The 12,818-nt window shown below is 44.2% G+C and overlaps 1 protein-coding gene across 5 annotated transcripts in view; it reads left to right on the forward strand.

Moving 5' to 3' along the window:
- Positions 1-12,818, forward strand: part of SRPK1 (SRSF protein kinase 1) — a 79,101-nt gene that overhangs the window by 58,044 nt on the left and 8,239 nt on the right. For 4 of the 5 annotated variants that reach the window (XM_038748737.1, XM_038748739.1, XM_038748738.1 and 1 more), the window contains exons 11-14: positions 79-513; positions 855-955; positions 6,334-6,441; positions 9,412-9,481. In XM_038748737.1, the coding sequence (XP_038604665.1) occupies positions 79-513; positions 855-955; positions 6,334-6,441; positions 9,412-9,481 (714 nt within the window). Of the gene's footprint in view, positions 1-78; positions 514-854; positions 956-6,333; positions 6,442-9,411; positions 9,482-10,282; positions 10,457-12,818 lie in introns of those variants that run through there. The other variant, XM_038748741.1, reaches the window with a different exon arrangement.

The raw sequence follows: 12,818 nt of genomic DNA on the forward strand, positions 1-12,818 counted from the left end.
TCCTTGCCAGCTGGTTCAGATTGTGTGAGGGATTTTTGTGTGAGCTATTCCTCAGCAGTGTTTGTTTTCCTTTCCTAGACAAGAAAATTCCCATTGCCCCAAAGCAGACGCTTATCTTGGAAGGCACCGGGGACGGTAATACAAAAGAAGTCAATTGCAACGGAGTGGTAGAAATGGCTAATTATTCCGACTGCCCCAACAAAGAGTCGGGAAGGCTAGTAGAAGGCCTCCCTAATAACGCCAACGATGGGGAAGCCCAAGGCTTGGCCCGGGAACAGACCAATTTTCCGAGCCCCGACCTCAGCCCCCAGAATGGGGAGGTGGAGAATGGATCTCAAGCGTTAGGGTCAGACTCTTGTGCGCCTTTAATTTCCGATACCATGGTGTGCCAGCCCTCCATGAGGGAAGAGCAGTCCTTCAATGAGCAGGAGATCAGCCAGCTGCAAGAGAGCATCCGGGCCGAGATGCCCTCTGAAGATGAAAACGACAATATCGGACCGGCCGATAACAAAGGTAACGTGGGCAGCCTTTGAGGCGTAAAAGCATCGGGTTTTGAGTCCAATATGTGTGTTGGGGGGGCATTTTGGGAGGGGTGAGGTGGTGGAAAGAAACACATTAGGACCTAGCACGACTGAAAGAACAGCTTTAGAATGTTTTATGTTCTTTGTCAGTCTTCTTTTTTGAGTATCTACATGGAACGGTAAATGGGATTTGGAAAGCCGAGCAGTTTCTGGCCTGTTTTCTTGTCTTAGAGCAAAGTGTCTAGCAACGAGGGACCTGGTTGGCTCTCTGAGAAGCGGGCAGTAAAGTGCCATTTTTTATGTTGTAAAGCATCTCTCTGCTTTTCTACCTAGGAAAATCTACTGCAGGAAATTTCCTCCTTAATCCTCTTGAGGCCAAGAATGCACAGAAGCTCAAAGTGAAGATTGCTGACCTTGGGAATGCCTGCTGGGTGGTAAGCTCATTCATTCAGTCATGCGTATTTATTGAGTGCTTACTGTGTGCAGAGCACTGTACTAAGCATTTGGAAGAGTGCAGTATAACAGTAAACGGACACATTCCCTGCACAAAATGAGCTTAAAGTCTAGAGGGGGAGGCAGACATTGATATAAATAAATAAATTAGGGATATGGACATAAATGCTGTGGGGATGGGAGTGGGGATGAATAAAAGGAGCAAGTCAGGGAGTGGGAGAAGAAGATTGGAGGGCTTAGTCAGGGAAGACCTGTAAAACTTGTATAGAGAAGCAGCGTGGTCCAGTGGTAGAGCAGAGGGCTGGCAGTCAGAGGACCCGGATTCTAATCCCGGCTCTGCCACTGTCTGCTGTGTGACCTTGGGCAAGTCACTTAACTTCTGTGCCTCCGTTTCCTCATCTGTCAAATGGGGGTTAAATCCTATTTCCTCCTATTTGGGACTGTGAGCCCCACGTGGGGCAGGGACTGTGTCCAACCTGACTATCTTGTACCTAACCCAATGGTTAGTACAGTGCCTGACACGTTATAAGCCTTTAACAAATACCATGATTATTATTGTATATATTAATGTTGAAACTCCTGGGTTCATTAGGACAACTTTCTGGGGATTCCCTGCTGGGCTGGTGTGGGGCATGGTTATGTCCTCACTATGCCATGATGTCCACATTTTAAGTTTAAAAATACGTGGTTTGGTACCTTTTCTGTTCAGTGCCTGTTACTTATTTGCTTATTAGTGTTCTTATTGGAAGAGAATTTGTTTTTTTTTTTTGTCTACGAAATACCATAGTGCAATTCTTCTTTAATTGCCTTGTAGCTCTAGTAACTCAAAAAGACTCACTCTTGGAAGGCCCTACTCCAAAAAGCCATTTCTTTTATAAAAAAATGCAGTAGGAAAGGAGGATGGTCACTTCACAGCAGAAACTGCCAAGCTGATTCGAAGTGGTTTTACTTAGAAGAAGCAGCGTGGCTTAGTGGAAAGAGCATGGGCTTTGGAGTCAGAGGTCATGGGTTCAAATCCTGACTCCGCCAACTGTCAGCTGTGTGACTTTGGGCAAGTCACTTAACTTCTCTGTGCCTCAGTTACCTCTTCTGTAAAATGGGGATTAAAACTGTGAGCTCCCCGTGGGACAACCTGATCACCTTGTAACCTCCCCAGCGCTTAGAACCCTGCTTTGCACATAGTAAGCGCTTAACAAAAAACATTTTACTATCAGATACTGGGTGTGGTTTGGAAAACCTTTTTGCTTTGTGTATTTTGTTACCTGCCCACACCCAAAGTCCAAAATCCATATTTGTCCTGTAGTTACCTAGGGCCCAGGCAGCTAAAAGGAAGTCAGCTGCGTCATTTCTAAAAAATGGTGATAACCTCTCTTCAAGCAAATTTCCTCTTCGAGACCTATTACAGGTGAACAGATTCTTGAATGACTTGCATTTGAAGTCTAGACTTCTAGACTAGACTTCTAGACTTGTGAGCCCGTTGTTGGGTAGGGACCGTCTCTGTATGTTGCCGACTTGTACTTCCCAAGCGCTCAGTACAATGCTGTGCACACAGTAAGCGCTCAATAAATACGATTGAATGAATGAATTTGAAAAACAGATGTATTGCCACTGACTCTTTTAAATCAAAATTCAAGATCTTATTAATGAAGATATGCTCACTGCCCACAATTGAGCTGCTGAGTAGGGAGACCTACTAATTCTAAATAAAAATCCTGTAGAAAATCCAATCTCCCCCCCTGCAATGACCCTACAATTAAACCAGCATCATACCGGAGTGGGATTAAACATTAGTACTCTTCTTATGGTATTTGTTAAGTGCTTACTATGTGTCAGGCACTGTACTAAGCAGGGGTAGGTACAAACTAATCTGGTTGGACTCAGTCCGTGTCCCACCTGGGCTCATGATCTTTAATCCCAATTTGATAGACGAGGTAACTGAGACACAGGGAAGTGAAGCGAGTTGCCCAAGCTCACACAGGAGACAAGTGGTGGAGCTGGGATTAATTAGAACCCAGGTCCTTCCAACTCCCAGGCCTGTACTCTATCCACTGGGCCACGCTACTTCTTGTCTTTCCTCCCAACCCTTCCCGTTTTCATCAGCAGCGGTATTTACCGTGGGCAGAGCGCACAAAGCCTCAAAACCCTGATGACTCCAGTGTGATTTTAATAGGTAACGAGCATTTCACGGTTTGCTACCCCACTTCTTTGGTGAAGCACAGAGCCACAGACCCTCACGGATCTCAGCCGTCAAGCAGAATCTGGGTGCAGCGTCGAGGCGCACATAAATACAGGACTGATTTTTTTCCTTTTGAAATTGAATTTGTTAAGCACTTACTATGTGCTAGCCACTGTACCAAGCCCTGGGTAGGTACAAGATAAATTAGGTCCCACATGGGGAGCACAGGAGGGAGAAGAGGTGTTAATCTCCACATCTGCAGATAAGGGAACTGAGGCAGGAGAAGGTAAATGACTTGCCCAGGGTGTCACAGCAGACAAGTGGTAGAGCTGGGATTAGACTCCTCGGCCCCTGCGCTATCCATTCAGTTATCCTCTGAGGGCTCCAGTGGCCTAGTAGAAAGAGCACAGGCCTGGGAATCTGAGGACTTAGGTTCGAATCCCAGCTCCACTTACTTTGCTTATATGACATGGAGCAAGTCACTTAGGTGATAAGAAGCAGCCTAGGTCAGTGGTTAGAACATGGGTCTGGGTATCAGAAGGACCCGAATTCTAATTCCAGCTCCATCACTTGTCTAGTGACTCGGCCAAATCACTTAACTTCTTTGCCTCAATTACTTTATCTGTAAAAGGGGGATTAATACTGAGCCCATCTGGGGACATGGACTGTGGCCAACCTGGTTATCTTGTATCTACCCCAGCGCTTAGTATAGTGTCCGGCACATAGCAAGAGCTTAACAAATACCATTTGAAAAAAAACAGTGTTCTGGGCTTCAGTTCCCTCATCTGTATAATCAAATACCCATTCACCCTCCCCATTAGACTGTGAGCCTCCAGTCTGCCTATACACTGTCTACCCCAGAGTGTAACAATAATAATAATGATGGCATTTATTAAGCGCTTACTATGTGCAAAGCACTGTTCTAAGCGCTGGGGAGGTTACAAGGTGATCAGGTTGTTCCGGGTGGGGCTCACAATCTTAACCCCCATATTACAGATGAGGGAACTGAGGCACAGAAAAGTCAAGTGACTTGCCCAAAGTCACACAGCTGGCAATTGGTGGAGCCGGGATTTGAACCCATGACCTCTGACTCCAAACCCCGGGCTCTTTCCACTGAGCCACGCTGCTTCTCAATACAGTGGTTGACACATAGTAAGCACTTAATCGCACAGTTATTACCAACTCTAATAATGCTTTTGAGTCATGTTGTGCTGGATTGTGCTGGATTGCAACAAAGTCCTTAATCTCAGACTGTCAGCCTCCTCTCTGTCCTCCCATCCTCCTGTCTGTCCCCGCTTCAGTCTGTACTTCACTCTGCCACCCGGATTATCTTTGTACAGAAACGGTCTGGGCATGTCAGTCCCCTCCTCAAAAATCTCCAGTGGTTGCCTGTCAACCAATGAATCAAGCGAAAACTCCTCACTTTCGGCTTCAAGGCTGTCCATCACGTCGCCCCCCACCTACCTCACCTCCCTTCTCTCCTCCTACAGACCAGCCTGCACCCTCCGCTCCTGTGCCACCGCTAACCTCCTCACTGGGCCTCGTTCTCGCCTGTCCCGCCATCGACCCCCGGCCCACGTCCTTTCCCTGGCCTGGAATACCCTCCCTCCACACACCTGCCAAACTAGCTCTCTTCCTCCCTTCAAAGCCCTACTGAGAGCTCACCTCCTCCAGGAGGCCTTCCCAGACAGAGCCCCCTTTTTCCTCTCCTCTCCATCACCACCCCCCGCCCTACAGCACTTGCATATATTTGTACATATTTGCTATATTGTATTAATGATGTGCATATAGCTATAATTCTATTTATTCTGATGGCTTTGACAAATGTTCTGTTGTCTGTCTCCCCCTTCTAGACTGTGAGCTCACTGTTGGGTTGGGACCGTTTCTATATGCTGCTGACTTGCTTAGTACAGTGCTCAGCACACAGTAAGCGCTCAATAAATACGATTGAATGAATAGAAAGAAATGAATGGTGTTGTAGCCTCCTATTCACAGCCATCTGTTTCTCGTGGAGGTTAAATTGTTATTTGGATTCTGAAAAATGTTCAGTCTCCTTAGGGTGGCCCCAAAGATATTGTTAGGAAGTAGTTATTTGTTAAAAGTTAAAATAATCTTCATGTTGGGAAAATAGTTTTAAGCTCTTAAAAATGCAGCAGTGGCACACTGTTGTTATAACTGGGTGAATTCCCAGATATCTTTACCTGAGCGCTTACACGGCTTTTTTTTGTTTGGGCTTTTTTTGCTGGCTAAAACTCTTGTAAGTTAAAAATGAGTTATAAATTATGTGACCATATTACTTTTGGTGACAACTGGACCATCAGAACATTCTTCCCTTCCCTAATGAAGTTTGCACCTTTTCCCTCGAGGACTTTTGAACTACAGATCCCAGAATGCTACCAAAGCTAAGTCGAGCATGTACTGAGTTCACATCTGGAGGGCCAGGGAGCAAGAGGAACTGAATTTTGGGGCAAGGTAGACAGCCACAGTCCCTGTTTTGAGGTGTATTTATATTTTTCTATAAAGTATTTAAATATATTTATATAAAACATTTTATATATATTTAAATAAATATATAAGAAATGCATCTTTCTTTAAAATATTTCAATATGAATATTTAAAGGCCTGGGACAGCCTTTAAAACAGTGTGACAGTGAGTTGGTGAACACTTAGGTCAGTCTAGCTCTAATGAATCAATCAATCAATCAATCGTATTTATTGAGCACTTACTATGTGCAGAGCACTGTACTAAGTGCTTGGGAAGTACAAATTGGCAACACATAGAGACAGTCCCTACCCAACAGTGGGCTCACAGTCTAAAAGGGGGAGACAGAGAACAGAACCAAACATACCAACAAAATAAAATAAATGTGAACCCTTAAGTGCTTTAGTACAGTGCTCTGCACACAGTAAGCGCTCAATAAATACGATTGAATGAATGAATGAATTAATGAACCCCTGGCTAGGGAAGGCTCCACTTGAGGCAGCCAATCGTATTTATTGAGCTCTTACTGTGTGCCGAGCACTGTATTAAGCGCTTGGGTGAGTGCGTTGTAAACAGAGTTGGTAGACACATTCCCTGCCCACAAGCATCCTCCTCATTTCCCAAGCTTTCGTACCATCACCGTAAGAACAGTCGAGGTTAACACCGTTTTCCTGTTTGTTTCCTCCATCCTCCCACCTCAGCACAAGCATTTCACCGAAGATATTCAGACCAGACAGTATCGATCTCTGGAGGTGCTGATAGGATCTGGTTACAATACCCCAGCAGACATCTGGAGCACGGCGTGTATGGTAAGTTTGGATTTGCACTTGGTTGTTTGTCGCGAGGCTGCCGGGGGACTGCTGCTTGGCAAGAACAACGGATATTTGGTGGCATCTAGCAGAGCAGCTGGCACTTTTGAACCCAGCATCCAGCCGGAGTTAGGTCTGTGCCCCTTGGTGGGCTGGGAATAGGTCTGCCAACTCTGTTGCAACCCTGTCCAAAATGTTCAGTATAGTGCTGTGCACGCAATAAGCGTTCAGTAAATACCATTGATCTGAAACATCTTTTGCATAGGTTCACTCCTGGCATGAGCCCGTTGGGGTGGAGGATCAAACTAAGACGACAGATAAGCAGCTATAGAATAGCAGAGAGATTGCTGGTTTTCGTTCATATTTTTGTCTGCTCTCTCTGTCAAAAGTGCCTTCATGGAAAAGCTTTTGCAAAACAGAACTTTCTAGGTTGCCTGCCAAAAGCGCTTAGAACAGTGCTTGGCACATAGTAAGCGCTTAGCAAATACCATCTAAAAAAAAAAAGCACATATTTGGAACTGAAAGAATTTCCCTGTAAGAGGTTAGCCAACATTTTGGGACTTTTAGACTGTGAGCCCACTGTTGGTTAGGGACTGTCTCTATATGTTGCCAATTTGTACTTCCCAAGCGCTTAGTACAGTGCTCTGCACATAGTAAGCGCTCAATAAATACAATTGATGATGATGATTTTGGGAGCTAGGTTGCTTACCCTTCAGCTGCTGGAATTATTAATCAGATCTCTTCTAGACTGTGAGCCCGTTGTTGGGTAGAGACCGTGTCTATACGTTGCCGACTTGTACTTCCCAAGCGCTTAGTACAGTGCTCTGCACATAGTAAGCACTCAATAAATACGATTGAATGAATGAATGAAATCTCAGGTGGTCCAAGGCCTCCGTCAGAGAAGGAACTCAGACCTGACTTGGTGAGGTAACAGTTTGACTCTGAGGCCCTCATGGAACAAGGACTGTGTCCGTCTTGATAAACTTGTATGTACCTTAGTGCTTAGAACAATGCTTGACACATAGTAAGCACTTAACAAATGCCATAAAACAAATAGTTCTGAGAAAGGGTATCAAGAGTTTGCCCCAGGGGAGAGGGTAGAGTGGAGTGGTTATGTCTGTGAGTCAGAGCAGGGAAGGTTAGCAACTTTATGAAGAATAGTTCCAAATCACTGCTGTTTCCCTGCTTGGCTTTTCTAATAATGATGGTATTTGTTAAGCGCTTACTATGTGCCAACCAATGTGTGCCCAAGGGAGTATTAGAGAATATTGATGGAGAAGTCTCAAACCTCCTATTTTGGCTTCTTCCCTATCTGGAAATGTGTTTTAGTGAGATGTGGTTTCCGGTTTCTTGGGAAGACTTAAATGCCTTTTTCACAAAGCGTATTAAATGGTACTAAATTCTCTCCTGCTAATTGATGCTATTCCAGTGTCCCTCATGACAAAGAGCATAGTCACGCATCTGACTTCAACAGCATAGGGTCATTCTTGTTTTTTGATGTTGAGTCGTCTCCGACCCATAGCAACGCCATGCACATATCTCTCGCAGAACGCCTCACCTCCATCTGCAGTCGTTCTGGTAGTGGATTCAAAGATTTCATTCTTACCATTGAGTTATTTCCCTTAGCTAACTGGAGAGTCGTAGACCAGAACCCCTGAATCGTTTTCCCTTTTAGCTCCCTCCTGCTGTTGGAGAATGCCCCTTATGTCACTCTATTTCCAACAAGAATGAAAAGCAAAGCACCACCTGTTTATCCCTCTTGAATGAGTTCTCTTGTGCTCCTGGAGACCAGCTGGAACCTTCCTCTGGGTCCCTTCCTCAATCAATCAATTGTATTTATTGAGTGCTTATAAAAATAATATAATCATAATTATGGTATTTGTTAAGCGCTTGCTATGTGCCAAGCACTATTTTAAACACTGGGGTAGATACAAGGTAATCAGGTTGTCCAAAGTAAGGGCTCACAGTCTCAATCCCCATTTTACAATTGAGGTAACAGAGGAAGTGAAGTGACTTCCCCAAGGTCACACAGCAGACAAGTGGTGCAGCCAGGATTAGAACCCAGGTCCTCTGACTCCCGGGCCTGTGTTCTTTCCACTAAGCCGTGCTGCAGCCTCTAGAGATCGATAGGAACAACTGAGCAAGTGCTGCTGTCTGCCGTGTGACTTTGGGCAAGCCACTTCACTTCTCTGTGCCTCAGTTCCCTCTTCTGCAAAATGGGGAGTCAGTACCTGTTCTCCTTCCTGCTGAGACTGTGAGTCCCGAGTGAGACCTGATGATCTTTTATCTATCCAAGTGCTTAGTATAGTGCTTGGCACAGAGTATGCACCTAACAAATGCCACAAGTATGGTGATAATGATGATGATGATTATTATATAATAATAATGATGGTATTTGTTAAGCGCTTACTACGCACCAAGCACTGTTCTAAGCACTGGGGTAGATACAAGGTTAACAGGTTATCCCACGTGGGGCTCACAGTCTTCATCCCCATTTTACAGTTGAGGCCCAGAGAAATGAAGTGACTTGCCCGAAGTCACACAGCTGACAAGCGGTGGAGTCTGGATTCGAACCCATCAGATATAGGCTACGTATTCCTGGGGCTTGGCTGGACCCAAACTAGACCCCAGATTTTTGACCCAAGTAGGAACAAACTAAAAACTGGCGTAAGGAGTGAAGCTCAAAAAATATATTCCTTGCTTTTCTTCTCTCTTCCCCCTGCCCTCTTTTGGCATGAAATGACTCTTAGCAGTAACTAAATTCTTTTCATCATCGCACTCAAGTTAATCAAGAGCCAGGCTTGTGAGAGGAGGTTGCGGAGGAAAGGTTTCTTGGACCTCAAAAAGTGATCATTTGCAGAGCGTTTCAGCCAAATATCCAGAGGTTAAGCATGGAAGTAATCAGTCTTCCTGCCAGTTTCTGGTTTATCTTTGTCACTTTAATGTGCTGCTGTTCTCCTTTTTTCTTAGGCCTTTGAGCTCGCCACAGGAGATTATCTGTTTGAGCCTCACTCAGGAGAAGAGTATACTCGGGATGAAGGTGAGTGTCCCTTGTTTTTGTGTAGTTTTCCAGGGTTATGCTAGTCATCGTTAGTTAATGCTGAGCTTAGATATTTTGAGAATAACTTTAAACAAATTTGAGTTACTACTAGACAACTGGTGTGGAGGATCTTTGTTTTCTTCAATTTGATTTCTGGAGGTAAATTCCTGAGTCAACAATGCCAGAGAAATATTCACTTCCAAAAGTCATCTTTTGGCTTTATTGGAGGTTGAGCTAAGGACGATCAAACCTGAGTGAGAGTCATTTAACTTCAGCTTGAACCCCTAGCTCTTTTCTTTTATCCTTTATTGCTGTTTTTTCCCCCTCTGTTGCCCAGATTGAATTTTGGCTCAGGGAACAAATCATCATCCGGCATTGCCCAATTATGACATGTGCTTGTAGGCAGAATTACACTACACTAGAGCCCTGAGTGATACTCATGAAATGATGTTTACTTGTACAAATGCCCCACTTTTTTTGACTTAGGTTTTGTAACATTAAAATAGGGGTGGGGCGATTATGCAGGTCATATTAGATTTAAATCTAGCACTAGGAGAGGTGGTGAAAATTAAGGAGGGGCAAAGGAAGAGAAAGCTAAGCGAGTATTTGGGAGTGCACCACTTACTTTTATTACGTTCTCCCAAGGGGCATGCATTCAGTAGGTACTTACTGAATCAACTCCGTCCCTTCTCCTCTTCCCCCATTTCTTGCCCAACTCAACAGAAATTCCCCACCGCCCAGGGTGAGCCTGTTGCTGCTGCTTTGTCATGGTCTGACCCTTCTCTTCTTCATCCCCCATAGTACACATCTCCGTGAAGACACTCCCCTTCCCCAGCAGCCTGTCTCTTCTGCATTGCCACTTCTTACCAACCCCGCCTTCCACGGATGCTGCTGTCACTGCTTACAAAATCTTTTCCGCTTCAAAAATCTAGATTTGGACAGTTATACTAGTAAATATGGTATCAGATACCATCGTTCTACCAAGACCCACCCGATAAATGGAATTCGTGCCCCCCAAAACACACAAACACAGATTTTTCAGTAAAAATATTTATAGCCCTAGCCTGATCCAACCCATACAGTCTCCTCCAGCAAACCAGTCTCAACCACCGTAATGGGGATAAGGTAGAAGAAAAGTTAAGCATAATGCCTTAAGTAGCAAACCAGTGTAGGGATTTACCTATTAGTCGGTTATGAATTTGTGGGTTCACCCCGTCTAGTTTTTCATCTCTGACAGTGTCAGCCAGATACTTGGAAAAACTACGTGATGCTTTTTCACTCATTTTTTTATTAAGTAAGGTTAATTCCTCAAAAACCTAATTTTAAATCAATTTACAAGTTTATCCTAATTCAGCCGTGGTTGATTTAAGAATATTTGTTATATTTGTGCATTAGACTGTCACTATCTCCACTTAAAAGAATAGGCATATTTTGTGACATCTGGAAAGTTTGATCATTTTTAGATGCCATTTTGAGAGGGGTAGGAAGAGTTCCGTTGTTAGTTTAAAGACTGTGTGTTTCCCCAGTTTAAGTGGCACCCATCAAAAGGTTTCCCTTATCTCTTATGTTTGTCGTTCCCTTCTCACCCTCAGTTCAAAAATCAAGGTGCGGCTGTTAAGTGTGGTATTCACTAGTGCTCAAGTCCCTAAAATTAAACAAGGTTGCCTTATACACTTACCAGAAAAAAGCCTTTCTATCCCCCAACTTGGGTCTTGCCATCCCCCAGCTTTGATGATTGAGGCTCTTCCATTACAAAGAATCAGTATTTTACCAGAAAAAGCCTTGCTATCCCCCAACTTGGGTCTTGCCGTCCCCCAGCTTGGATGATTGAGGCTCTTCCATTACAAAGAATCAGTATTTTACTATGAAGTCACCCTAGTCCAGCACTTACTGTGTGACACCATGCTAATCACCTCTGCTACGACGAGACTCCTAGTGAAAACATTTAAATTGAGACCAAAATGCAGGTTTTTCTAAAACCATCTAGCGATTTTCTAAATTGAGGAGGAACGCTGCCCAGAGCAATGTGACGTGATTTTATTTATTTATTTGTCTTTGCCCTGGAATCATTTTTTCATCTGTAACTCTCAAGGGAATGCCCCAAGTCAGAAATGACACTCGAGGTTCGGAGTAGTTCCTGGGGTGTGAAAATTGCAATAAAAGTAAGCTATTTGGCGCTCTAAAAATGTTGTCTCGTACTACCTGTTTGAAGGCCAGCGCAAGCCTAGTGGATGGATGAGTTCTCCCGTTTGGCCCAAGCCCAACGTTCTCTGGGTAGAGTTTGAGCCGTGCTAACTTTAAGTCCGAGGGACATTTTGAAACATCGCTGGAAATGTTACCAATTTAGGCGACAGTTTAGGCCGGGGCACTTATTAATGAAGAAGATGGGACTGCAACTCTCAGTTTAAGGGAGCCGCCTTTGACTTAGGTTGTGCCCCTTCCTGCCTCCAGTGCCCAAATGTGGTTCCGTCTGGTGAAAGGAAGAGTTTACCGTTCTGTAAGTGCCCTGAAGCATTCCGACCTTCTGCTCTGGAGTTATTCCGTCTACTATCATTACTTGTTGAGACCACCCCAGGTATCACTTCCCTTCCAAGCCTCAAAACGCTTTTTTCCAGTTGGAAGAGGAGTTGACCTGACCCTTTTTTTCCAGAAAAATCGGTTTACATCGTCAGCATTCTGCCGGTCAAAGTCAGGGTTTTATTTAAAGACTGCTTTAATCCTAATTCTATGGTGGCAGGTTATAGGTAATGTCATAGTAACATAGTAGTAAGAAATTAACTGGAAAGTAACTGTTTCATAAAGTGTTAGCTATGAGTTTGAGAGTTTCTGGGGCCCGTCCTAGCCATATCCCAAGGCAAAAATCCTAAATTGTTCCATGGAGTAAAATATCCAAAGTAGCAAGAGTTCCACCCAGAAGGCGAATTTACAAGCTGTGGAAGATTAGATTTCCACTTCATTCGTTGAGAACGCCCCAGGTATCACTTCCCTTCCGAGCCTCAAAACGCTGTTTTCCAGTTGGAAGAGGAGGTGACCTGACCCTTTTTTTCCAGAAAAATCGGTTTACATCGTCAGCATTCTGCCGGTCAAAGTCAGGGTTTTATTTAAAGACTGCGTTAATCCTAATTCTATGGTGGCAGGTTATAGGTAATGTCGTAGTAACCTAGTAGTAAGAAATTAACTGGAAAGTAACTGTTTCATAAAGTGTTAGCTATGAGTTTGAGAGTTTCTGGGCCCGTCCTAGCCATATCCTAAGGCAAAAATCCTAAATTGTTCCATGGAGTAAAATATCCAAAGTAGCAAGATTTCCACCCAGAAGGAGAATTTACAATCTGTGGAA

This window comes from Tachyglossus aculeatus, chromosome 7 (genome assembly GCF_015852505.1).
Source record: "Tachyglossus aculeatus isolate mTacAcu1 chromosome 7, mTacAcu1.pri, whole genome shotgun sequence".
NCBI classification, from domain to species: Eukaryota; Metazoa; Chordata; class Mammalia; order Monotremata; family Tachyglossidae; genus Tachyglossus; species Tachyglossus aculeatus.